Source organism: Melanerpes formicivorus, unplaced genomic scaffold (assembly GCF_026170545.1).
Source record: "Melanerpes formicivorus ecotype bairdi unplaced genomic scaffold, bMelFor1.0.p_v2 SCAF_6, whole genome shotgun sequence".
Taxonomy (NCBI): domain Eukaryota; kingdom Metazoa; phylum Chordata; class Aves; order Piciformes; family Picidae; genus Melanerpes; species Melanerpes formicivorus.
Genome location: NW_027142358.1, coordinates 2054193 through 2079309, shown reverse-complemented (window position 1 = coordinate 2079309; position 25117 = coordinate 2054193). Strand labels below are relative to the sequence as shown.

Sequence of the window (25117 nt, the reverse complement as noted above, 5' to 3'; positions counted from 1 at the left end):
TACCTTTTAAGGTGGGGAATAAAATTTTATCTGACCTGGCAAAGATGAAGGAAACCATTTAGCCCATGGAGCTGGTATAAGTGTATAACCTACTTCACTTTGATGGTATCTCAGGTCCTTTGAAACCACAAATTGACCACACAAAGTTAACACTCCTATGTGGTTTGTAGGAGTATCTATTTCTCATGACTTAGTTACAGGAAGCCTCATGTCCATTTTGAAACCTTTTCTCATAATCTCACTGAAGCTGTGCAACTGTCCATCTGTCTTGCTCTGGTAATTTATATCTCCCTCTCTGTCTTTCTTGTGAGCACATTCTCTTTTGTAAGGGGACTTTGATGTAACTCTGCAAGGTGAAAAAAGAAAAAACAAAACAAACCATAATCACCAAACAAATAAATGAGGCAACATGAACCCAGCAAGTAAGAATAAAGCTCCAAACTTTATTCATTGACTTGAGTACAACAGTGATGCAGATTACAGTGGCACGGGAGTGCAGTATGTGCTGTTTGCGGTATGATGGTGGAAACACTAATTGTACAGAACAGCACCCCAGCTCAACTTTTCATTATGTGTACAAGCAGACTTACTGTACAGACAAGACACTGAACCACTATTACAGAGACTCAGAAAGAGAGCTGTCTCACAGGTGAACAGAAAACACAGGGACACCTCCCCAGAATGCTGGTTTGTAACACGTGGAGGGAGGAGAAAAGAAAGATGAAATAACAAAAAAATCCTATTGCCAAAATCTACTGATTTAAAGGAAGAAGATACCTTTGAGAAACCAGTTTCAGTTTCCAAAGCTTACAAAAAAAAAAGCCCCCATCTGTAAGGCCCCCTTACAGGAAGAGTTGTCAGCAGTGACCAAGCCACACTGCTTGGACAGGACTGACCCAGTAATGACATACAGAGCTCGTTGCTGTGGGTGCACACAGCAGAGACCTTCCCGGGCCAGCCAGCCCAGAAAGAGCCTGCTGCAAAGTGTGTGGATGTCAGGGAGAGCCTCCACTGATTTCAGTGGTTTTACATCTGGAGGGAAGTGCTTTCTGAAGGATGTTCAGTGAAAAAGCCCAGGCAAGTGTCCAGTGGGACCTGTCTAAGAGCCTAAGGGAGCTAGAGACTCAGCCTGGTAAGGCACCGCTGAAATTCCCATAGTTGCTTCTGCTGCTTGAAGTGCTTCATTTCCTAATGCCTAGGAGCAAGGTCCTCAGCTTTCTAAGTCCTGAGAGCAACACTTGTAATAAATGTGGTGATCCTGACAAAGCAGGTTACTGCTTGCCTTCAGTCATCAATCCATGTGGAAGTATCACCTCTTCACACAGGCAAGCATTGTTTTAGGAAATCGTTAGCAGAGATCTATTTCCCTCTCAGAAGCCCTCTGGGCAACACATAATGTGTTTTGCATACAGGCAAACAACATTAATGGCCAATTACATTCCCACTTCCTGCACTGATGCTTACATTAAAAGTAATAATACCCATTCTCTCCCTGCCAAATGTGGGTATCTCATAGCTCCTGGCAGCAAAGTTGTCTGACTAGAAACCTCGGTATTTTTGCATTTTGAGAGACTTTCTGTGCTCAAAAAAAAAAGATGGGTGAGAGAATTCCCAAGGCAAAACTCACCAGCTAGAGCAGACCTGCAACCCACATTAAAAGAGAAAGGTGTGCTGTCATGCTCTTAGAGTGCTCAGTACCTTTCTCTAGCTCTTCACGAAGTAGCAACAGGGTAGAACCATTCCACATATTGCCAAGACCAGCCCTTGTTATCCTGAAGACTATGCTGGACTCTAGCAGGTGTGTTTACAGGGCCAAAATGTTTGACAGGGCATGAACTGCACCATGACCTGGGGGTAACTGAATAGGGCAAGGGGCAGTGGAGTCAAACCCCCAGCATCTCTCCAACATGAAAAGATGAGTTGATGCTCTTATTTCCTGCATGTGGATCATCATATTCATTGACTGGTATTTTTTCACTGCCATAGGTAACTTCCAGGATGTAGACACCCTCCTCCACAAATACATTCCAAAGCAAAGCAATGAATCACAGAGTGAGAGAAAGGCTGGTTTCTATGTAGTCTGTTTGATGAGGTTATGGCCCAGATATGCCAAGATCTCCTCCTAAGTCAGGATGAGCCAAGATAAGTCATTGCAATGTAAGTGGAGAGAATGATTTTTGTTTGGGTGTTTTTTGGGTTTGGGGTTTTTATTAACTGTTTAGGGAGTTATTTTTTTCTGTGACTTGTTGTAACAAGCTTCATACCATTACAGAATCATGCAGAATCACAGAATTAACCAAGCTGGAACAGACCTTTGAGATGATCAGGTCCAACCTATCACCCAGCACCATTAATTTCTGTATAGATGCTCTTAGGCTCTGGGTTCCAAACTTGGCTTCCCCCACCTTTGAAATAGGTACTACAGATTTATGCTTGCATTTGCTTCTAAGTCTGCTAAATACTACCCAGGCAAACCCTGGAGAAATCAAGCTGATGCCAGCCCTCCTCTTTCCCAGAATTCAACCCATCTCCACATTGCTATTACCTGACCAGGAGAAGCATGGCTTGTGCAAAGGGATTTCACTTTACAACATGTCTTATTTCACCATAACAAGCTTTAACAAAAGAGGCTCCCAAGGACCTCCCCTGAACAGCAAGATATCTGACCTACATGGCTTGGAAAGCATTTCCAAACTGCAGCTGGGAAAGGGCAGCAAGCACTTCAGTGCTAGGCCTGCTGACTTGGGACTACAGGACTTTGTAAGGAGAAATGACATCTACCTTGACTGAAGTAAACACACTGTTGGAACTGCAGAGCTGTCTTGTCCCACACACAGCTGTTAAGAAACTTCCTGTTCTCCTGGTCTAACTTTTCAGAGCATACTGCAGCCATGTCCACAAGGCATCCCAAACTGTGTATCATGAAAGGCTCCAAACCAAACTGCAAACAGTATGTTTCTGAGATGCCTCTAAAAACCTGCCTTAAATGATTGTCAGCATGAGATGATAACAAACAGTTGGAAAAAAAAAAGAACCTAGGACATTCTCTTCACAAGAACTTACTCTTTTTAGTTGTACAGAAAGCTTAGCAGGTCTAGGATAGGACACTGGCAGAGTTGAGATGCTACATTCAGCTTCCAGAACTGAGACCACAACAGACCACATTGCTTCACTGAGAAATAGTGGACAGTTTAGTAATTTCCAGATCTGCTCTGCAAGTTGGCTTAATTCTACTGCCTTTAGAGATGATGAACAACATATTTATTTCAACTTCTGACTCACAGTAGGGTGGGCCTTACACTAAGTTAAGGCACAGGTAGAGAGGGTATGGCCAGCTGTTCCTGCTGTAATGCAGAACAGTTCCCTACTTGTTCTTATGGAAATTATCAGACCAGTATCTAGAGAGGGCACAAAGCCCAATAAATCAGTTCTCTGGATTCTTCATTAATGTGAAGACTACCACACAGGGTAGCACAGCTAAGCACTGCCAGGGATGGGTGCCACAAATGCTCACAGACACCTGAGGAGGCCTTTTAAATTACATCACTTGTGGCCAACCTGGCACTTCCATGGTGTGGGACCCTGAGCCTGCCTTCAGCACAGTCAATCCACAGCCCCACAGACACAAACACATACACAAGTTACAACCTTATCCAACTCTATATGCTATTTGGAAATTCCAGGTTAATTACTCACATAGGATCTCAACTCCAACTGGGAAGTGTGCATGCTACATGTGCACCTATGCTTAAGAACCTGCACGTGTTCATCATCCTGTGTTGCACACTTGCAGTTACTCTGCAATATTTTGCTAGGTCTTTGCTCTTACATCACTCCTGAAATAGAAAAAGGGAAAAAAAACCAAAACCAAAATGAAAACATTCCATAGGCAGTGCTTGGCAACAACCTTCTGTTGACAGCACTGAGTTTGATGGGGCTTTATCAGAAGCTCGAATGCTTTGCAGGAGAATCCAAGCATGTAGTTAAGGCATATTCATAGAAACATAGAATGATTTGGATTGGAAAGAACATTTAAAGATCACCTGGTCCAATCCCTGACACATCTTAAGGGAATTACAATGAACTGCCCAAGAAAATGCTGCTCTATTGATACTGGGAAAATGATTCATTGCTTACAAAGGAAACTCTCCCTGGGGCTATGTTTCTATTAGGTGGGAGGACCAGATGAAAGAACAGAAGATGTTGCGGTGACAATTGCTGTCAGCCCACTGCAGAAAACACCTCCACATCCTGTGGCTGGCTGCATCCTGGGTCTTAAGCACAGGCAGTCGCTTTGGGTGCATTTACATCTCCCATGTCTACATTAAGGGGAATTAACTCTGGGTATGAAAGTGAAGCTTAGAAAACCCTTCATGCTCTCAATTAGAAATAAAGCAGCATTATGTCTCGTGCAGAAGGCTGTGAGTTGACTGATTATGGTCCATGCCAAGAGTTGTAAACCAGCAGTGGCCTAAAAATCCAGCTAAGAGATTTGTTCTCTTCATTCCTTCTCAAGCTGCTATCAGTTTTGAATTCTCACTTGAGATGAAAGTTATCCTGTCACCCTTCACAGCCTAGGAGGGGCTGAGTTCCTTCTTGCTTTAACTTTTTTTTTTTCTTCTTTTTTTAGAGGAGGGAGAGGGGAGAAAACAACCTGGCTTAGTCATTTCTGAAATGACTGGGTAGTGTATTCATATGTGCTATGGGAAGCTCAAGAGTAATCTAGAAATGGGGACAGAAAAATGCAGACTGACAGCTCACATCCTTGAGCCTTGAGATCAAAAAGGTTTACTGTCAAAGTGACTTGGGCTAAATGACCCATAACGCCTCCTGTGTTTCACAGGCAGCACAGACTGTCTACAGAACGTGGGCCGACAGAATTTGGAGAATTTTAGTAGTTTAAAGGCATTAAAACCCAGATGCTCATCTCTAAGTCAAGCCATACCATGCAGGTGACAAACACGGAACTCCTGCTGGTACAGCACTGCTGTTCTTTCATCATACGGATTTGGTTTCAGCAGCCACTCAAAAGTGCATGTCAAACTGCCAGTGTCCCTAACATTGTCATTTACTGTCTCTCTGAAATCCTTTCAGGTGCTTGTTCTGAACAATGAAGTAAAATCTGTTGAATTGATCCTTGCTGCGATCTCAGTAGTGTCCAGAGAGCTTACTCACAATTGTCCTGAAGACTCCTGTTCAGTGGAGACTGTGATGCCAGATCTGCATGGCAGCATACTCTTCAGCTAGTCCCACAGACTCACAATTCCCTTGGCTCTGGGGACATGGAGCAGGTGCTGATCCCTTGCATCTGTCTCTCATATTCTGAATCTCCACCTCAGACTTTATCAAAAGAACCACAGTGTCTATTGCAACAGGACCATCTAAACCAGCAAAGAAGAGGCAGGATTTGGGCTGTCCTGCACATTTGGTGATATTGAACTCAACACAGTGGTACTGAATCTCATAACTACACAGGACTGTTTCCCCTTCCTGACTTCCAGATTTTAACACCAATGTCTCATATAACAAAAATTACAAAGGTTCTGATTGTCTCCAGTGCCAAAAGTTTCTGCATTAAAAATGAAACCTTGATATTTCTTTGACAGACACAGAACCTAAAAGACCCTCTCCTGTACCAGGAGATGGGCTTGTTAGTGCAGTATGCATTGGCAGTTAAGCACCAAGGAAGAGAAAAAGCTGACCTGGCAGCCACAATGCATTCATTCAGTTACTTTGGTGCTCGTGTCCTCCTCTGTACAGGACTTGCCCAGAAGCAGTTAAGGTATATACAGGCAGTTTTTTTTAAGCTGCAGCATATTGGAAGAAGACTGAAAGCAATAAGGAGTTCAACGCAGCTCAGAAACCATCTTGCATGATTACTTTGTCTTCAAAAACCAAGTCAGGCACAAAAGGAAATAAAAATAACCAAGGCTGGAGCTTTGATGCTTCAAGAGAAGGAAAAAAAGAAAGAAAGGAGAAAAAAACCTCTGTGCCCTCTTCTTCCAAGCACAAGTGAAAAACTACATTAACTAAAAAGAGTGCTTGGCCCCATGCACTGTGCCATACTGACAACAGCAACTGCAATTTAATCAAGAAGCCTCTAGTGGCAGAGCATGGCACCTCCATGGTACCTTTTAATTCATAAACACTCCTCCCTAAGAGGGATGAATTTGTGTGTCAGCTTGCAGAGAACCATCTTCCCTGCTGATGTAAAATCCTACAACTCCACTGCAGTCTGTACTAGCAATTACTAGCAGGGAGTCTGTCCCAAAATCTCTGGATGTGAACCAGGGCACACTTGGAAAAAAAAGCCTTTTTTCACTCTATCACTCCCACCCCCATCCACCCATCTCCTGGACTGAAAACCAAGAAAACTGACTCTTCTCCATCATTCCCATTACTTAAGTGATCCTAAATTATCCAAAGGGCTGGTTAAGCTCCAGCCTTATTCATTCAAGCAGAAAGTGTGAAAGAGGGAAGACTGACAACAGACACAGACAGCAATTCACTTCCTACGTCCTAGCAAATATATACAAGTACAAGGAGTCCATTGTCCAGAAATTGAACTGGTGTGTCCTGTAGGTGAGCAGAGAACCCAACTTTGCTCACCAGAAAGCAGACACACCTCGGTGTATCACAAAAAGAAGATGCCATTTCAAAACAGTGCCAATCAAGAAACAGTTGTGTGAAAGACTTAATGTGACCAGGAGGGTAAGTTACCAAGGGCTTTTCCTTCACTACAGGGCATCTATCTTCCTCGCCATATATATATACACATATATACACATACATACACACAGACACATAGATAGATGGGTAGATATAAATACATGTGTGCCCACAAGCAAACACACATACATATATATATATATATATTCTTTTCCAGTTCTTGGAGTGATTACATCTACTTTAGTCTACAAGGCATCCTAAGGGCACTTCCTGGCACTAGCAATGAAGTCCATCATATTGTGGTGAAAAGTAAAGGGAATATTGAAGGAGAAGAACAGAACAGTTTCCTAGCTTGTGTAATATCACGTAACAGGGCTGACACCTCTAACAACTACCACTGTTTCTGAGCCCAGGTATCTTCTCCCTGTGTTCCAGGAGGACAAACGGTCATCTTGTTCAATTGCTGTGGACAGAAGTGTCGCTATGTGATTTTCCCTTTCCTTTTTTTTTTGGTGGATAAGTAGGTTGATTCCAACTAGTTTGGGCTGCAAGATCCTATGAATCGTTGTTGTTGTTGCTGTTGGGTTGTTTAAAGGGAGATTTAAAAGAGTTTTGCTTTCTTCTTCATGTCGTTGCGTCTCCAGAGTGGTAACTTGTCGAACTCCTGTATCGTCATGCCAAAGATTTCTTGGAACACTTCAGGGGCTAAGTGACGCTTTAAAAAACAAGAAGAAAAACACACAAAAAAAAAGGGGGAGGGGGGAGAAGAAAAGGCAATGGTCAATCAAAGCCAAAGACACAACAGGACATAGGTGAGCCACAAGGATTTCGTGCCACTGTGAAAGAGCCAAAGCAGGAAATAATAGTGCCATGGCAGTGCACATGTCCAAGCCCTCGTGGACCTGGATGCTCAGGGAATTGATAGAGAGTCAACCAGGTTGGAAGAGATCTCCAAGATCACCAAGTCCAACCAATCACCCCACACTACCTAATCAATTAGACCATGACACTAAGCACCTCATACAGTCTTTTCTTAAACACCTCCAGGGACCTTGACCTCACCACCTCCCTGGGCAGCACATTGCAATGGCCAATCCCTCTTTCTGGGAAGAATTTCTTCCTAAGATAAAACCTAAACCTCCCCTGGCACAGCTTGAGACTGTGTCCTCATGTTCTGGTGTTGGTTGCCTGGAAGAAGAGACCAACCCTCACCTGGCTACAACCACCTCTCAGGTAGTTGTAGATGGCAATGAGGTCTCCCCTGAGCCTCCTCTTCTCCAGGCTAAGCAACCCCAATTCCCTCAACCACTCCTCATACAGTTTATACTCCAGACCCCTGACCAGCTTTGCTGTCCTTCTGTAGACACATTCGAGCATCTCAACATCTCTTGAATTGAGGGGCCCAGAACTGGACACAGTACTCAAGGTGCAGCCTAACCAGTGCTGAGTACAGGGGCAGAATGACTTCTGTTATTCTGTGCAATTTGTTAAGTCTGAGAAGTTTACAAAGAAATGAAGAGGAACTATTGAGGTTGCTGAATAAGCAAAAGACAGAAGAATGATCTGTCTGAAGTCACCCAACAAGCAGTGATAGAACAGAGGCAAAAACCCCAGCTCCTGCATGCCCTTATCCCAGGCTGTACCTAGTCATCTCTGCCTACATATGAAGTTCAAATAGAGCCTGGGGTTCAGGTGAGCTACGCAGAAAGGCAAAGGTTCTGAGAAGGAAGATGTCTGACCTGACTAACTGTCCAGCACACGTTTCCATTGTCAGTGAAACATTTTTGTGTGTGTGTGTGTGTGTGTGCTGTCTTATGCACAAGTTACTTCTTGTTCAGCCACTTTGGAGTACACTGGATGGGGAAAGTGTCTCCCTGGGGCATTAACATAACACAGTCTTGAACTCTTGCTTAGTGATCACGTATCTGCTAGCCTAAAAATGGGCATAAATGGTTACTTACCCAAATTTTTGTGGCTCTTCCCATTTGTCTCCACAAAAGATTAACTACAAACAATTTAAACATCCCCAGCCTTCCACTAGGCTGCTTAAATCCTTTTAATCCACAAACTTGTAAACACTTTTTATTTGTTGGCAGAGATTTACATCCTCCTATTTTTGGATATCAGCCAGTCTTAACTTACTTACAGGGCTCATGGAGGAGTTAAAGTCAGACTTTTCATCCTCAAGGATGGCTGACATTGACTTTCAGCTAAGGGATGACCCAAGATCAAACAAAGTATTGCTCCATTCCACTATGGATCCTATGACTACAAAACACTTCAATTTTGGGCTTTTTACTAATTTAAAAGTATATAATTCATTGCTTGAAAACATAAGGGCTTGTGAGAAGCTCAGTCCATGAGTAAGCGGTGGAGTCACCATCCCTGGAGGTGTTCAAGAGGGGATTGGATGTGGCACTTGGTGCCATGGTCTAGTCATGAGGTCTGTGGTGACAGGTTGGACTCGATGATCTTTGAGGTCTCTTCTAACCTTAGTGATACTGTGGTCCAGCACTGTTCAGAGAGATGCAGCTGCTTCCTCCCCCTTCTGACTTCTCTTTCCATGCTTAGTGCTGAGAAATCTTCCCAGTCTACCAAGGGCCCACGCTCCAGTGTCTGAGCTTTCAAATGTGCAACAACAAACAACTTCAGCAGGACAGAACATTTAAGAACTTGCTTCTCTTACCTCCAGCCTGGTTCTGTCTACATCTTTTAGTATTTTATTTCGCCCTCTGTTGGTCACCATGAGCATTTCATATGGAAAAATCTGTTAACAACGTATAAAAGGGGGAAAAAGAGATGTATTTATATTCTAAAGTGGAAAGCACACAAGGTGTCTTATTTTCATAACCACACAAATATTAGTTTCCTTTTTCACAGACAGTCACAGGTTCCTTTGGGTTTTCTTTTGGTTTATTTTACTGTATTTTATTTCCCCTGAAGCTCCATGAAATACAGGACAATCTGGGCACAGCAGGACTTGGTTAGGAGCAAAGTGCCTCACATCTTCCAGCCACCAGGTACTCACCCACCTCACTGATTTTTATGGTGTATCTAATACATCTACTGGCTTTGGTCAGCCAGAGTCCTCTCTAGTCAATGTACCTCCTCATTCATCAATGTAGAAGCTTATTAGGGTAAATAAACACATTTGTCACACATTGGTCTAACCGATGGTTGCCAAAGTGTGGATGGCTCTAAGGAAACAGAAACTTAGTGGCCATTTAAATGGTGAAACAGAGGAAAGTACACTTTAAATTAGCAGCAACTCTGAATAAGCAGGATATCAATTCATGGGGGCCACTGCATTCAGAAGAATTCAACACATGGTTTTCTTTGCCTTTTTGGATAAGGAATTCAAATAACTGCTCACTATGCTCCCTGGCTATGCCCTACATACATGGCTTAGAGATATGTCTGCAGACATATTTATCTTATGCAACTTTGCCTGCTGCAGAAGAGGATGTGTCCAGCACATCTCCCATGAACACTTTCCTCTACATTGCAAAGAATGCCCAGAACTTACACATATTAGTTAGTGGCCAATAATCAAGTCCTGAATGCATGAATTATGTTAATATTGTTTCACATGTGCAAGTTCTTTGTTTGAAGTAAAATGTTTCCTGTCAGAGGGTGTCAAATCAGTTTAATCCAATAAAAACAATGCTTCTTAGCAGTTAAGAAAACCATGTGCCTTAAAATCAGTTTCTAGAATTATCCCTGGCAAATAAAACTCTGGTTTAGGACTTTTTTTTTTCCCCATGGGCAGACATTTCCACAAATGCCTGGAACAACCCAGGAGAGCTCACATTTCATCTGACAGAGCCCTTCTCACTGCATCTTTCTGCATTCCCAGTGAGGTCCTTGTCCAACCCCTACTAAAGTCAAAGAAGTTTTTCTGCAGTCTTCAGTGGCCATTGGATCAGCCTTTACACTCATTGATGAGTCTTGTGTTATTTGGCCCTTGGGAACAGGAATGAGACCAGCAAAACTCTCCTGGAGAGATAGCTGAGCTGTTATCAAATGCTATTAATTCAATTATTGTAACATCAGGAGAAATTCCAGCCAAGCAAGTTCGGTGCAGTTAGTCGGTTAAGTTCATTCCACTGCCAACAATGAACTTTGCAGAAGTAAACCAAACAGAATAAAACATACTCAGAAATACAATAAATAAGATTCAGGCATCAATGAACACACCACTGAGTTTATTGTAAGTAGTAATAATGTAAGTAACGTGTGCTTACATACCAATTGATCTTAAAGAGTTTCTGACATTGCCACAGTTGTACAATTAATTCTGTATTGTTTTTTAAAGTACATTGTTCATGTTTGATGCTGGAAGCAGCTACCATATACAGCATTATAGGAAACAAAAATGTAGCTTTTTCATCTCTAAACAGGCAGAGTTGAAGTCAAAATCTACGGTCATGAGTACATGTTATATTTAGATATTCACAACAAGGCATGTCTCCAGTTTGAGGTGGGAGGGTGCACAAATTCTGTCCTTTCTGGAGAATCCTTTGGTAAGATTTGGTCATTCTTCAGTTCATGGATTTTCACTCTGCACATGTTTCACACTGACTTTGAGTTGGCTTCTTATCAGGCTTAAGTCAGTGTTGGACCCTCGACACGAATAAAAATGCTGCCAATTTGTACACGTTGAGGGTCTGGCATCCCCTTCACAACCATCAAAAGGAAGTGACCTATTACCTCATGAAAATGCCCATTAATTTGATGACTAATAATACTGACAGAATTTGTCACCCAAAATAACATTGCAAGTCACTGGGGGCAACAGCAGCAGCGATGACTCTAAGAATTTCTATTAGACTGAAAAAGAAATGATTTGGAATACAAAGCTGTGTCTCAGGAGCTGGGGATGTCCCCAAGGGCTTATTTCTGTAACATATAAAACCACTTGTTAATACACATTTTACTGGGGTCTCAGCTTATAAAGCTGGGGTTATTGCCGTGTAGTTTGTCTGGGGGTGACTTGGAAGCACAAGTAGTAATCTGGATTGCAAAATGAGCTCCTCACTTAACTGCAGAAATGCCTTGTAACTTTGGCAAGATCATCAATTCTCAGGAAGTTCATCAGCCACAGGGAAAGTTATAGAAGTTAGAACAGCCCTGGCTGAATCCCCTCTATTTTATGTCCATTTTTGACTCAGACATCTCTAGACATAGCTGACATTGCCTCTTTTCTCCAGGCATCTCCTGAAGAACTTCTTAAATAGTGAACTCAACATTGAAAAGTGTCAGACTAACAGTGCTGAGAGCTACAGAACAGATCCAGAGAGACATGTAAGTTATCTAACTTCCAACCTGAAACACAGACCCATGTATTTAATTTTTGAATTAAGACAGCCTCAACAGTGTGTTCTGAGCAACAATATTCTGCATCAATTTTCCAACCTGACAGATCTGAGACTTCCCCATTGAGTTTGGCCTGCTGTTTTGCCTGGCAGAGAACTAGCTGCTGAACATCTTCAGTGTCTTTGTTTTGTCTCTAGAAATAGCTCCTTATCTCAAGAAGCACACCTGGGCTACCCTCAGCTTGTCTGAGTACTAGCACCTGTTACAGGCAAAGTCCAGAACAAAGGGAGAGGTTTGGCACATAAGGAGCAGGGACTGAGGCAAGGTAAAGAAAAACAAGGGACCTGAGACACATCTGCATTGCACAGTCAAATCTTCACTGTTGTGAAGGAAAGTGAATAACATCTGCACTTGCCTTTGGCTCCAACATGTTAGGCATAGATACTCCTCTGTCCATTCTCATTCCAGGGACATGACCATCCGGAAGGGACTGCATCAGATACAGGTACACATCAGACACATAGGTTACACACACAGAGGGTAAAGGCACTCAAGTAGTGGTGAAAACAAAGGTGAATTTGCCCTGAGACTTCCTCTGAGTCCTAATATTTTGTCTTTTGTCTTTTCATTGCCACTGCTACTGTTTACTACTTCTCTGAGTCATATAGAGGGTCCTTTAATCCTCTCTGCCACCACAGATTCCTGTCAGTGCTGTGACTAGCCACACCTCCCCACAGAGCCTACCAATCTCACCTTTTAGGTGGATGTGGGGATTCCAAGAGCGTGGTGGGCCCTGTCCCATCCTAGTGACTAAGTAAGGTGACTGACAGGCAGAAGCATTAATTCAGATCCACCCAACAGTATACAAAAGCACTCTTATTCTCTGGTCTTTCCTTCCTGGATCACTGTCATCAGCTGACAGATATTTTTTTCCCCTCTCTATGGGATTTTTTTCCTATGAACACAGACAGGGATAGGGTAAAATGGTGTGGATTTGACACAGGTACTGCCCCTAATGAAATAACATCTTGACCACGATACATGGACAACTCCCCTCTCCTCCCATAATCTTTTCCAACCTTATTGATTCTATGATTCTATTCTATGATTCCTACTCTATTCCCAATCATCACAATTTTGATACATCATTAACACAGTTATCCAAGTCACTAAACCCTTCAGTTGTAATTTCATATTGTGATTGTGCTGAGGAGCCAACCAGATTCAAACCACTCTGGAAAAGGCTGTGCAGACAGGATTTTGAGTAACTGGGCTTCATGTGCAAGCACACCTTAATGGCAGCACTGTAGAAAACTGTTATTGATCAGTCACCTTTTATGGAGAGCAAATTCCAGGGCATAAATGAGGAGTTTAATGCTCCTGGTATGGGAATAAATTGCCTCTGGAAGAGACTTTCTCTGTGTCTCTGGGTCCACACTCAGCTGTCCAGAGAGGACTATTACAGATAACTCATATAAACAGACAGTGAAATTTTACAGAGCAAGTCACAGAACTGGTGTGAGCTGCCTCAACCCAGCTCTGGGGAGGTAACAAGGAGGAATTTGAGGCTGTGCCTGCTTTTCTTTGATAAGGTGATTATGTTTAAACATGCAGGAAAATCAAAGCTATTGTCTTAAGAAACCCTTCCCTGTAGCAGAAATTCAGAGGTCAACAAGCAAGGAGGTGCATTTAGTTCTGCTGTCAGTTGATGGATGAAAACCCGTACTCTACCTGGAAATCTGAAAAGCAAAAGAGAAATGCCATCAGATTTGCAGTGCAGAAGAACAGCATCAGTCACAACCTACCAGAAAATCCCTGTGTCTTCTGGGCTACCTGATGTTTAAAATAAATCCCACCTGACTCTCTAAGGCCAGCAATGCTCCTCCTGTCTTGAGCTTAATTTGTAAAGAGTCAAGCACTCCAAGAACTGCAGGCCTTTACACTGTGAACAGGCTCCTCATTTAGCAAAACCAAGTCACTTTGGAAATATTAAGAGAGAGAAAATGACAATCAATTGAGTAAAAACCAACTAAAATTTGAATGTTTAGAGCAGGATTGACCTAACTGCTCCTATCAGGTCTAGAGCCTTCCACACAAGCACCAACAAAAGATGTTTGTTCATAGGGTATCTAAGAAAGGTGAGAGCAATCTCACTTTGGAGATAACTAGCCTCTCTCTGTCATCTCAAACTGTTTCAAAATATTAACTCTCCAATATTCATAGATATCATAAATATAGTCAGGTTTTATTTTCACAGAAAGAAATCTCCATAACAGAGCCCAGTACATGCATACTCCTGTTAACATACATGTTACCTGCTTGCCATTTGCACCTATGCTAAAGCAGTCCCTTGGCATAAACAAGGATGGGCTCCATACAGCAGATTCAGCAAAATGAACTCTAACTTTTTCATAGGTATTAGCAGAAGTTAGTTGTTGAGTTTACCAGAAGAAGTTAAAATGCATTGAGCAAATACAAAGAAACCACATCCACAATCTTAAACCAGCAGAAATGATCAAACATTATAGCATGTTCAGCATGTCAAAGGCTCCTCAGCCTTACCTCTAACACCACCACTCACATCCCCATAACTGTTGTACTGACCAAAATCTGTAGACACCGGCTGTAACAGAAGAGGGACATGCACATCAATTCACAGTTCATAACCTCCCAAGAGGTTTCTATTTAGGAAGCAACACATTGCATGAAGCCTTTTATTTCCCCTTCAATTTTCACAAAGTTTACTGCATTACTTTCTTGCCTTTCTAACAGGGGAAGGGAAATGAGGTTCTGTTTGACTTCAGATGCTCTTAAAGAAATCCTAACCAAATTGAAAATCCAATAGTTTAATACAGAAACAAACACCACTGATAATTAAAGTCACCTTTGGCTTCTCAAAATCACCACCTCCTTACCCTGTGAAGTCCATTTTTTCCATAGCCAGGGAGAGAAGAAGTTTTGGAGGCTGAAGCATGTGCTGTTGAAGAGGAAGGGAAAAAAATCTTTTTACTGGAAAAATTCTACAGAAATCCAAAGGCAAGAACATTTGAGGAATCAACTTGCATAAAAACCAGAAGAGCTGAGCATACACACAACCAACTGAGACACAGAGACTTTGGGAAACTAGTATTTTAGCCCCAAACTCAGCTCAATCTTCTATATATTCTACACACAGCTACACCATGCCATTGGGGCAGGTCATCAAGAAGGAACGCAGATGCTGCCAGGCTCAAAATCTAAGTGGTTTGCATTAAGTTGAAAGTGACACTCAAGGATCAGACAACAGTAAAACATCTTTTGTCTCCTTAGCTAGATAAAGTATTGCTGTGGATCTTATGATGGGACCATGATAAAGGACATGGAGAATCCAAGATCAGCAGACTGGATAGCTTCCCTGTTAAGTCTCTCATGCAGGCTCATTCAATTCCACTTTCTTAAGTGGCACACATGATTTACATATCATTATGCCCTCTCAACCTTTCATGAATTTCCTTCCTATTGCTGCCATTATTGTACTGAAGCTCCTAGCCTCTGCTCCTGCTGCACAAGCCAAGATATGCATGACTAGGACACTCCATTCTCTCTATATTCACATGCTTCAGCTTGACATGCTTTGCTACAAAGGAGAAAAGACTGTTAGAGTTTTGATCCTTTAACACTATAATTGACAGATGTTTGGGTACTGACTTCAGCAGACTGGTAAGAATGGGCAGTGGTAAGTGAATTCAAACAACTGAGAATTTGGCATGCTGATGTGAAATCATAGTTATCCTGTACATGATATGACACTTCTGAGAACAAGACATGATTCAACAGAACTCTGTGATTCCTGCTTTCATCTGGAATGAAAGAGTAATGAGGCAACTCAGCACTTGCATTGACTTCAGAAATTGCATGTGCAAGATTGATAGCTGTGGCCAGTTTTGGGCTCCCAGTTCAAGAGGGACAAGGATCTACTGGAAAGAGTCCAACAGAGAACTACCAGGGTGATTAAGGGACTGGAGCATATGCCCTATGAGGAGAGGCTGAGATCTCTGGGGCTTTTTAGTATGGAGAAGAAAAGACTGAGAGGGGATTTACTAAATGTTTATAAATAGCTGAGGGCTGGGGGTCAAGAGGCAGGGTCAGCTCTGCTCAGTTGCACCCTGTGATAGGATAAGGGACCATGGATATAAACCAAAGCACAGGAGGTTCCACCTCAATACGAGGAGGAACTTCTTCACTGTGAAGGTTGCAGAGCACTGGAACAGGATGCACAGGGAGGTTGTGGAGTCTCCTTCTCTGGAGACCTTCAAGACCCATCTGGATTTGCTTCTGTGTGACCTGTGCTAGTTTCTGTGGTCCTGCTCTGGCAGGGAAGTTGGACTTGATCTCCAGAGGTCCCTTCTAACCCCTAACATCCTATGATCCCATGACAATATAGAAATTTCAAGGGTGTGTTTTTAAATACAGATAAAAAGATGGATACATAAAAACACTGTCAGCATAGAGGTCAATAGCATTTCTGCAAGATCCTCCATGTAAGAATGCAATTTTTGGTGTTTGGGGTTTTTTTGGGGGGGTTGTGGGTTTTTTTTGTCAGTTTTGTTGTTTTTTAAATGTTATTTTTAGCACAGAAGAGCAGGAAATGTACAACTTGAGGCACTGCTTTTGCCAGCAGTAAGCAGGTTTGGGAAAGGTACCACTCACTGATTCCACTAAAGGCAACTGCTGACTGCTCTGATTATTACTGGAAAAAGGGCTGGACACATTTCCCTTAAAGGAGTCCGCCAACCTGTTCTAAGATTAATAAAAATAAATATAAATCATAAACTCTGAGCTGAGCAGGCAGACTCCAGCCCTGTACAAAACACAGATAGCAAAGGGAGCACCACAGTCAGTCTCTCCAAGGCCATAAATAGAGGCAACACTCTTATACAACAGGGAATACAAAGAAAACTTCACTTGCTTGGCAGCTACTCTAGTAGATGACTCTAAAGAGACTCATCTTGTCCCTTCTTGGCTTGAAGTACAGCTGCTGTGCTACAACAATCAGTGGATGAAGAAAAGTGAAAACAAATCCCCAAATCCTTCTCTGGAGATTTGAGGAGGCCACAGATGTGTAACAAAATGTGCAAGGAGGTCAAGAACCTGAAACACCAATCGACCAGAGCTGACTTTTATGCTTCTCCTCTGGAACAGAATGCATCCAATCAAAAATGTCAGCCAAGGCTGTGTCTGGAATATGCAGCCCTGCTGGTAAATGTTACTGATTTTCTGTCCCTGGGAAGAGAGACTTAACAGTGATGGGAACTACCAGTTTAAGTAAAATGTGTTCCTGTAATTTATAATCCTATTATAAGCTTATAACTAGTGCATGTAGTGCAACAGCACTGCATATTTGGGCTGCCCAGGGAGGTGGTGGGTTCACCATCACTGGAGGTGTTTAGGAAGAGACTGGATGGGATGCTTGGTGCCATGGTTTAGTTGATTAGATGGTGTTGGCTGATAGGTTGGACTTGATGATCTCAAAGGTCTTTTCCAACCTGGTTAATTCTATTCTATTCTATTCTATTCTATTCTATTCTATTCTATTCTATTCTATTCTATTCTATTCTATTCTACCTCACTCCTTATGTGTATTAGAAAATCTTTCTCCTCAAAATTGCCTGAGAATCATCCATCTCATATTTATTCTAAGTAAAAAACAACCAAGGCACCAGTCCACTCAGCAAAACCAGATGATGAATTAGGCCACTCTTTCAGGGGAGAAGGAGAGGCTGTTGCTGGTCTCTTCTCACAGGTAATTAGTGATAGAACAAGAGGGAACGGCCTCAAGCTATGACTGGGTAGGTTTAGACTGGACATTAGGAAAAACTTTTCCACAACAAGAGTGGTCAGGCATTGGAATGAGCTGCCTAGGGAACTGGTTGAGTCATCAATCCTGGATGTGTTTAGAGGTAACTTGGATGTGGTGCTTGGGGATATAGTTTATGGGATGAACTTTGTAGAGACAGGCTGGACAGATGGGCAGAATCCAACGGCATGAGATTGAACACATTCAAGTGCCGGGTTCTGCACACTGGCCACAACAACCCCAGGCAGTGCTACAGGCTGGGGTCAGAGTGGCTAGAGAGCAGCCAGGCAGAGAGGGACCTGGGGGTGCTGGTCGATGGTAGGCTGAACATGAGCCTGCAGTGTGCCCTGGCACATCCTGGCCTGCATCAAGAACAGTGTGGCCAGCAGGAGCAGGGAGGTCATTCTGCCCCTGTACACTGCACTGGTTAGGCCACACCTTGAGTCCTGTGTCCAGTTCTGGGCCCCTCAGTTTAGGCAGGAAGTTGACTTGCTGGAGCGAGTCCAGAGAAGGGCAACAAAGTTGGTGAGGGGCTTGGAACACAAGCCCTATGAGGAGAGACTGAGGGAGCTGGGGTTGCTTAGCCTGGAGAAGAGGAGACTCAGGGGTGACCTTATTGCTCTCTACAACTATCTGAAGGGGGGTTGTAGACAGGCAGAGGTTGGTCTCTTCTTCCAGGCAGCCAGCACCAGAACAAGAGGACACAGTCTCAGGCTGCGCCAGGGGAAGTTCAGGCTGGAGGTCAGGGGGAAGTTTTACACAGAGAGAGCGATTGGCCATTGGAATGTGCTGCCCGGGGAGGTGGTAAAGTTGTCATCACTGGAGGTGTTCAGGAGGAGACTGGATGGGGTGCTTGATGCCATGGTTTAGTTGATTAGGTGGTGTTGGATGATAGGTTGGGCACAATGATCTTGAAGGTCTCTTCCAACCTGGTTCATTCTATTCTATTCTTGATTGGACTTGGTGATCCTGAGGGACTTTTCCAACCTGAATGTTTCTGTGATTTTGGTGATATACAGGTGGATACTTATCAAGAGGTCTTCCCAGTTGTGTCTTTTCTGGGAGACTGTTTGCTATGTGTATGTGTAGTGTTCATTGTTAGTTTGTTGCCCACATGAATTACCTGGAGAATCATAACGACTGGCAGAAAGAGCTGACCTATCGCGACTCTCCTTTTCCATCTCTTCTTTCAGTATCAATTGTCCCAGACCAGAGTTGAGCTACAAATGGGAATTAAAAAGATACATCAGTAAAAAAAAAAAAGCTGACTAAGGCATTAGCAGAAATTGCTTACAGCAGACAAAAGGGCACTTTTTGGATGGTGTTCAAGAAACAGCATGAAGATGAGCTTATATGATGGCCATTGGAATGGGCTGCCCAGGGAGGTGGTGGAGTCACCATCACTGGAAGTGTTTAGGAAGAGACTGGATGGGGTGCTTGGTGCCATGGTTTAGTTGATTAGATGGTGTTGGATGATAGGTTGGACTGGATGATCTCAAAAGTCTCTTCCAACCAGGTTAATTCTATTCTATTCTGTTATAACCACCTTCATGAGCTGCTCCTCCTGCAGCTGCCGGCGCCTCTGTAGCTCCTCATCATCTTCTTCTCTTCCACTTGATCTGCGTCTCATGTCAGCTCCTGCTTCCATAAAACCACAGTACAGAGAGAGTTCTGTGTATCAGTTCAGCCACAGCTTGAAGATTTCAATGCTACTTCAAAGCACTGGTCAGTCTGATTTACTGAATAAACAAAGCAGTATTTTCTTGCAGACTCAAAGGCCTTCTTCATAACTCACTCTTACCAAAACTCACTCAGACAGCCTGCCCTATGGCTGCCGGCCTTCTTATAGAAATTGACAAGAAGTTAAACTGTACAAGTTCCAAACCAAGCAAGCCATGAATCATTCTAACAGGAAAGAGCTCAGATTGCTAATCTGGAGATACAGGGTTTGATGGCACCAGTACCTGTATTGGTGCCTAAAAACAATGCCTGATTTACAATTATGCTTTAATCCAGGCTTCAGGAAAGCAAATCTGAATTAACATTGCAAATGGAAAATTAAAATACATTAGTCTCCTAAATGGACACTCATATTTGGCATAAACATTATTTTTAGTCTAAGAGGAGGGAAAATAATTGGATCCATTGGGTAAAGCTAAAATGAAGACACAGGTGTTCTACAGTTTAGTTCAGAGAGTTTGCAGCTACCTTTCTTAAAGGCACAGCCTGAAACTATCACACATATTTATTTCATTATTTTGGAGGGGGAGTAATCTTCCTTTTCTCAAATATTCCTGAGAATTAGGCCAGGAAAGGAATCTTCCTTTCAATAGACAGATTATGATATTGCTGCAAGCATTTAGACAGCAGTCTGTAGTCCTTGTTTTGATAGCTGAGCTCATTCTTGCTCTCTGAGCAAAATATCACACTCAGAAAATCAGACAAGAAGCCAAAACCCATGAGGCTTGTGGGTTTGGTGTTTAGTGATCTATCTTGTATGATGCCTTCATATTATTGAATAAAATTATGCCCAGGAGCACATTAGTTTCCAAAGAGTCCTGTAGTTTCTCAGGTGTAACAGAATCACCTGAGAGCAAATATACAAAACAGTTTTACTGGAAACAATTAAAAGTTGTCATTCGTTGCCTAGAGACTAAGCTGAAGAGCCAAAGCTTCCACAAAGGGCTCCAGCCTCAGATGTGTGACATAATAATGCCATAGCTATCACAAGCATTGTCAGGAGAGTTTAACTATGTAGATGTTCCGTGGTGAGTAGAATGTTTGTCAGGTTGCAATCCCACATAAAGGACAGTTTCAAACTATTGCTGCTGCATATGCAGCCCCTTAAATTGACCACTGAGCTCTACCACCTTGTGGTCCTCTCCCAGCACCTGTATGAAGATCTCATTGCGATGAAACCATACACTCCCTCACAGAAACCTGAAACAGGGGACACCTTCAGTGCTCCAGACATGACTTCATAAAAGAACCAGGCTAGTTATCTTATTTTATGCCATAGGGTCAATGAAAATTAACAGAGGAAAAAAACAACAAACCAACAGAAAATTAGAAGTTATGATGTACATGATTTAAAGGAAATAAGACATCTGTAGTGCTACAACACAGGAAAAAACACAAAGGTTCTTGAAACAGTAAGCCTGAAAATCAGGACTTTTTCAGTCTGTTAATTGCTCCATTTCTGTCACTGCTTCTTGCCATGAAATTAGTCAATGGTGGGAAGCAATCATATTTTCTGTGAGGTATTTGCTATTAGCTTAGGGCTAAAAGATTAAATAGACAATAACTGAAAGAAGTCAGGCTTGTGTGACATCACATTCTTTAAACAACTGCACAAAGGTTCATTTTTCTATGGGTTAATAACTGTGTGATTAATTGCAAAGTCCTCTAGCAAAACCTCTTTAGCTCAGTGCTATTCACTAACTTGAAATTCACAGATCCTCAGAGGTCTCACCAGAAGAACTGCACTTCGTGGTGAACATCTGGAGTGGACACAATCTTCACTGCTTATTTTTACAGCTCCAGTATGAACCCCCTTTGCTTACCAATACCTTTTAAGCCACATCACTTGTGATTCCTTTTGTTTTGGTTTTTGCATACCTATGGCCGCAAGGGAGGGAGGACCTGGCCAATGGTCTGTCTCAATCTTTGGGATCTCGTTGGGTGCTGGTGCATGAGCAGCTGGGAACTTGGAGGACTTGATGATATCCTCGGAGGACTTGCTCTGTGCTGCCAAAGCAGCTGCATCTAAATGGCAATCAGGGAACTTAGCTATGTCATGTTCTGCATCAATAAAAAGGTATTCCTTACTTTTGGCAAAAGTTTAAACTTTACAAGAAGTTAATTCTCAAAAGCAAACATTTTCATGTTTCGCTTTTCCAGTTGCAATTTGAAGCAAGTAATGTTAATTCTCTTGCCAACAGATTGGAAGCAAACTTTCCTCTCCTCCCTCATGCCCACCCTCAAAAAAACCCCCAAACAGCTTTGGATTTTACTAGGGGTGCACAGCATTAGAATGATCAGGCAACAATGAGAAAAATTCAACCTAAGAGTGTTAGCCAGTATCGCCTAAGGACAACTGATCATAGAATCATATGGATCTGTCTTGCTTCTAGGGTGAGAAAATAAATAATTCAGAGGAACAGCACTGATTTTAATTCTGCTGATGCTAATTATTCCTGTGAAAAGCTGAAAACCAAACAAAACAAGAAATCTGAAACAAGTATGTCTATTTAACCAGCAGATCTTTTCCTTCTGCTGCATGCCCTTGCTTATTAGCATGCAGCAGTACTAAAAGCAGCTGTGAATTTATTAATAAATACCAAACACCATTCAGATCAACTTGGCAGGGAAAGGCACTTGCAATGAAATGAATCTCACCAATAAAATATCTCAGCAGTGGAGCATCCACTTAAAATTCCAGGCTAAGCCAAAGCCTCTTAAAAGCATGTGAGGATGTGCATTATAGCTTTCACTTCTTGGCATTAAAAAGAAATCAATTAAAAAAGTCCAACAGGATTCAGTTTATATTAAAACCAGCCTTAACTACCTCTTATCTGCAAAGTGTTTCCTCAAATCACCTTCTCTTATATGAATCTATAATATCAAACCCAAGGATTCTGGACAGGTGCTCCTCTGTTTTCTCCTTTTTAAACAAGCAGACATCTATGTTACAGAGGTGAAGCACTGTGTTGCTCATCCAGCATGTTCAGGGTAGTTAAGGAACATCAGTGTTAGGCATCATTGGCAATTTTGAGCATTTAATGATTAGGAAATTCTAAGCATAACTGCAAGTATGGGGGATGCTGGTCAGAGTTTACAAGAGCATGACTTCAAACAGTACTTACGTATTAGAATTGGTGATGTCAGTGGTTAAACATTCACATGTTAATGGGAGGTGAGGAGATACATTAAAACCATAAAAGTAAACAAAAATAATGTTAAGACTTTTCCCAAAATAAGTATATGGTTTGAAACTCAGAAAAAAACACACAAACCAAAAACCAACAACCAAAACCAAAGAGGAAATAAAACCCTGATGTAATACCACAGGAGTGTTGGTTGCAGTGCTCGCTCCTGACTACAGAACAGACTTCCTGGGCTATCCCAATCACCTCAGCTCAATGGCTGTCAGCCAGCTGTTCACCTAAACCCTGCAGCACTGCTGATCTGCTACTTTCATCAGATTAAAGGGTCTGCGAAGGGATGCAAACTCTAAGTCTTTCAAAACTGAAGCCATCCATCTTTCACCACATTATGCAGAAGTAAACTCCTGTTTTAAGTTTTCTGTTCACAATGGAAGGGAAGTGTGAACACATTCCACTATAACAGGGACCCTGCCCTGCAGTACTACAGACTGGCAAGGCAGTGGGCTTCTGCCATCATTTCAAACTTGCTGTAACAACGTTAATGCTGAACAGATTAGAGCACTAATATTGCTGTCCAACCCAGCATCCATCCTTCTGGAAAAACAAGTACAGCATACTACCTGAGTTGTGTCACAGGGCTTGAGAAGCAAATTAGCCCTGTCAGTGATCAAACCATTGACGTTATCTTCAGTAATTAAAGATTCTTATTTAAAACCACAGCTACATCTGGAATTCCATTCTGATAATAACATCTCCATCTTTGCTGTTGAAATGAATCATTGTACTTTGTCTGCTTAAAATAAGGACGTTTCACAAAGTCCCTGTCACGGAACAATCTGTTGTTAATCCATTTTAACGTGATCAGCACATGTATCCTGAAAATATAATGGCATTGTAATGCTAGAGGAGACAGCAAATCTCACTTAATGGCAATTTTGCCATTAATATTAACCTGGCCAAGGTTTAAACTAAATGAAACAACATGCTTTAAAACATAATCACTCAGCAGGACATGCAATAACAGCTGTTTCAAGCTTGCACTGCTTACTCGTTATGCTTGCAAAGCTCAATGGTTTTCACTAGGCTGCATGACTCTGAATGTATCCGACACTCTACTTGTGGAATAAAAAAGGGAAAGATCATTTACCATGCTGTTTGTAGATGGGTGGCTTTCTGTAAATGTTGACACCTTGATCTGTGAAATTGAAAAACAGAAAAAAGGCAATATGAAAACTGCTTCAGTTGTAGATAAGGACAACTCCAATGTTAAAACAATAGACAAACCAAAGGTGCAGCACAGGAAAGAGCCAGGAAGCTATTTCCAGTATTCTATAGAATAGTATTATTGAAAGGAAATAAAACATAAGAACAAGTGGAAAGCCAAAGCCATGTGGTATGAAGTCCTTTGGAGCTGATTCTGTAAGATGTAGATGCATCTAAGTCATGAACCATTCATTTAAAATGCTCAGAAGATTAACAGTGGGATAAAAGTTAGAGAAGAGATGCAAACAAGCAAGACATTTCAGTGGTGAAGACACAAGCCATTTGGGGAGAACTACCCCAAATAACTTCAGTGGAAAATTGTGCATCAGTCATAACAGCTCAATTTTCGTTCCAACTGACTGGCTGGATTGAGCAGAGGAGAATGCAGTGAGCCTACAATTCACTTCAAAATACAGAAAAGAACACAGGTACCTAACACACTGTTCTGAACAGTCAACAACAGCTACACTTTGGTGAGTCAAAGGGATGCTTTATGCACTGCTAACTGATCCACTACTAAGTCTCAAACCACAAGATTGCATTTATTTATTTATTTCATGTAAGATCCACCACACTTTTGAACATTATCAACATGCAGCAGAATGAAAACCAGTTCCCAGAACTCTAAAGCAGTAAGTCTACAACAGGCCTCAAAAGTTATCATGTTTTTACAAATAATAACCTAAGACAGGAGCCAGTTTGTTCTAGGCTACCTTCCCACCCAAGACAACACTTCACGTGCTTGGCACAGCTACCAAAGCAAAAGTTAATCCAAAACGAGTGCGACAGTTCCAAAACCTGTCCAAATCTTATTAGAAGACCTGCACGAGCCGCTGGGAACTAGACAATCAAGAAACCCCTTTTGCTGCTACACAGTGCCTGAAAACCAGTCTTCAGTTACATTAGAACGAGATGAAAAACAATGAGAAATGCATGCTGTGTATTGCAGAGCCCATTAAAGTGCTACAGGAGACGACTTCGCCTTGAGCATTAAGGAAAGCTACCCCCAAAAACTCTACTGAAAACGGCAGCAAATCTTATTCTGCAGAACTCTACACACTTGACTAAACAGGCAACTTCACTGCACACACACTCTGAAGTATTTAAGTTTTGTTAGTGATCTGTTATGGCTACTTGACCAGCGAAT

The 25117-nt window shown here is 42.2% G+C and overlaps 1 protein-coding gene across 11 annotated transcripts in view; it reads right to left on the bottom strand.

The window, feature by feature from the left end:
- Window positions 1–423: 423 nt before the first annotated feature.
- ABLIM1 (actin binding LIM protein 1) overlaps window positions 424–25117 on the bottom strand; it is a 229556-nt gene continuing 204862 nt past the window's right edge. For 7 of the 11 annotated variants that reach the window (XM_068139313.1, XM_068139303.1, XM_068139306.1 and 4 more), the window contains 7 exons: window positions 23855–23902; window positions 21440–21610; window positions 19368–19459; window positions 18945–19041; window positions 14901–14962; window positions 14548–14608; window positions 12485–13724 (listed from right to left, as the gene is read on the bottom strand). In XM_068139313.1, the coding sequence (XP_067995414.1) occupies window positions 13687–13724; window positions 14548–14608; window positions 14901–14962; window positions 18945–19041; window positions 19368–19459; window positions 21440–21610; window positions 23855–23902 (569 nt within the window). In that variant the 3' untranslated portion in view covers window positions 12485–13686. The other 4 variants (XM_068139304.1, XM_068139309.1, XM_068139314.1 and 1 more) reach the window with 3 other exon arrangements.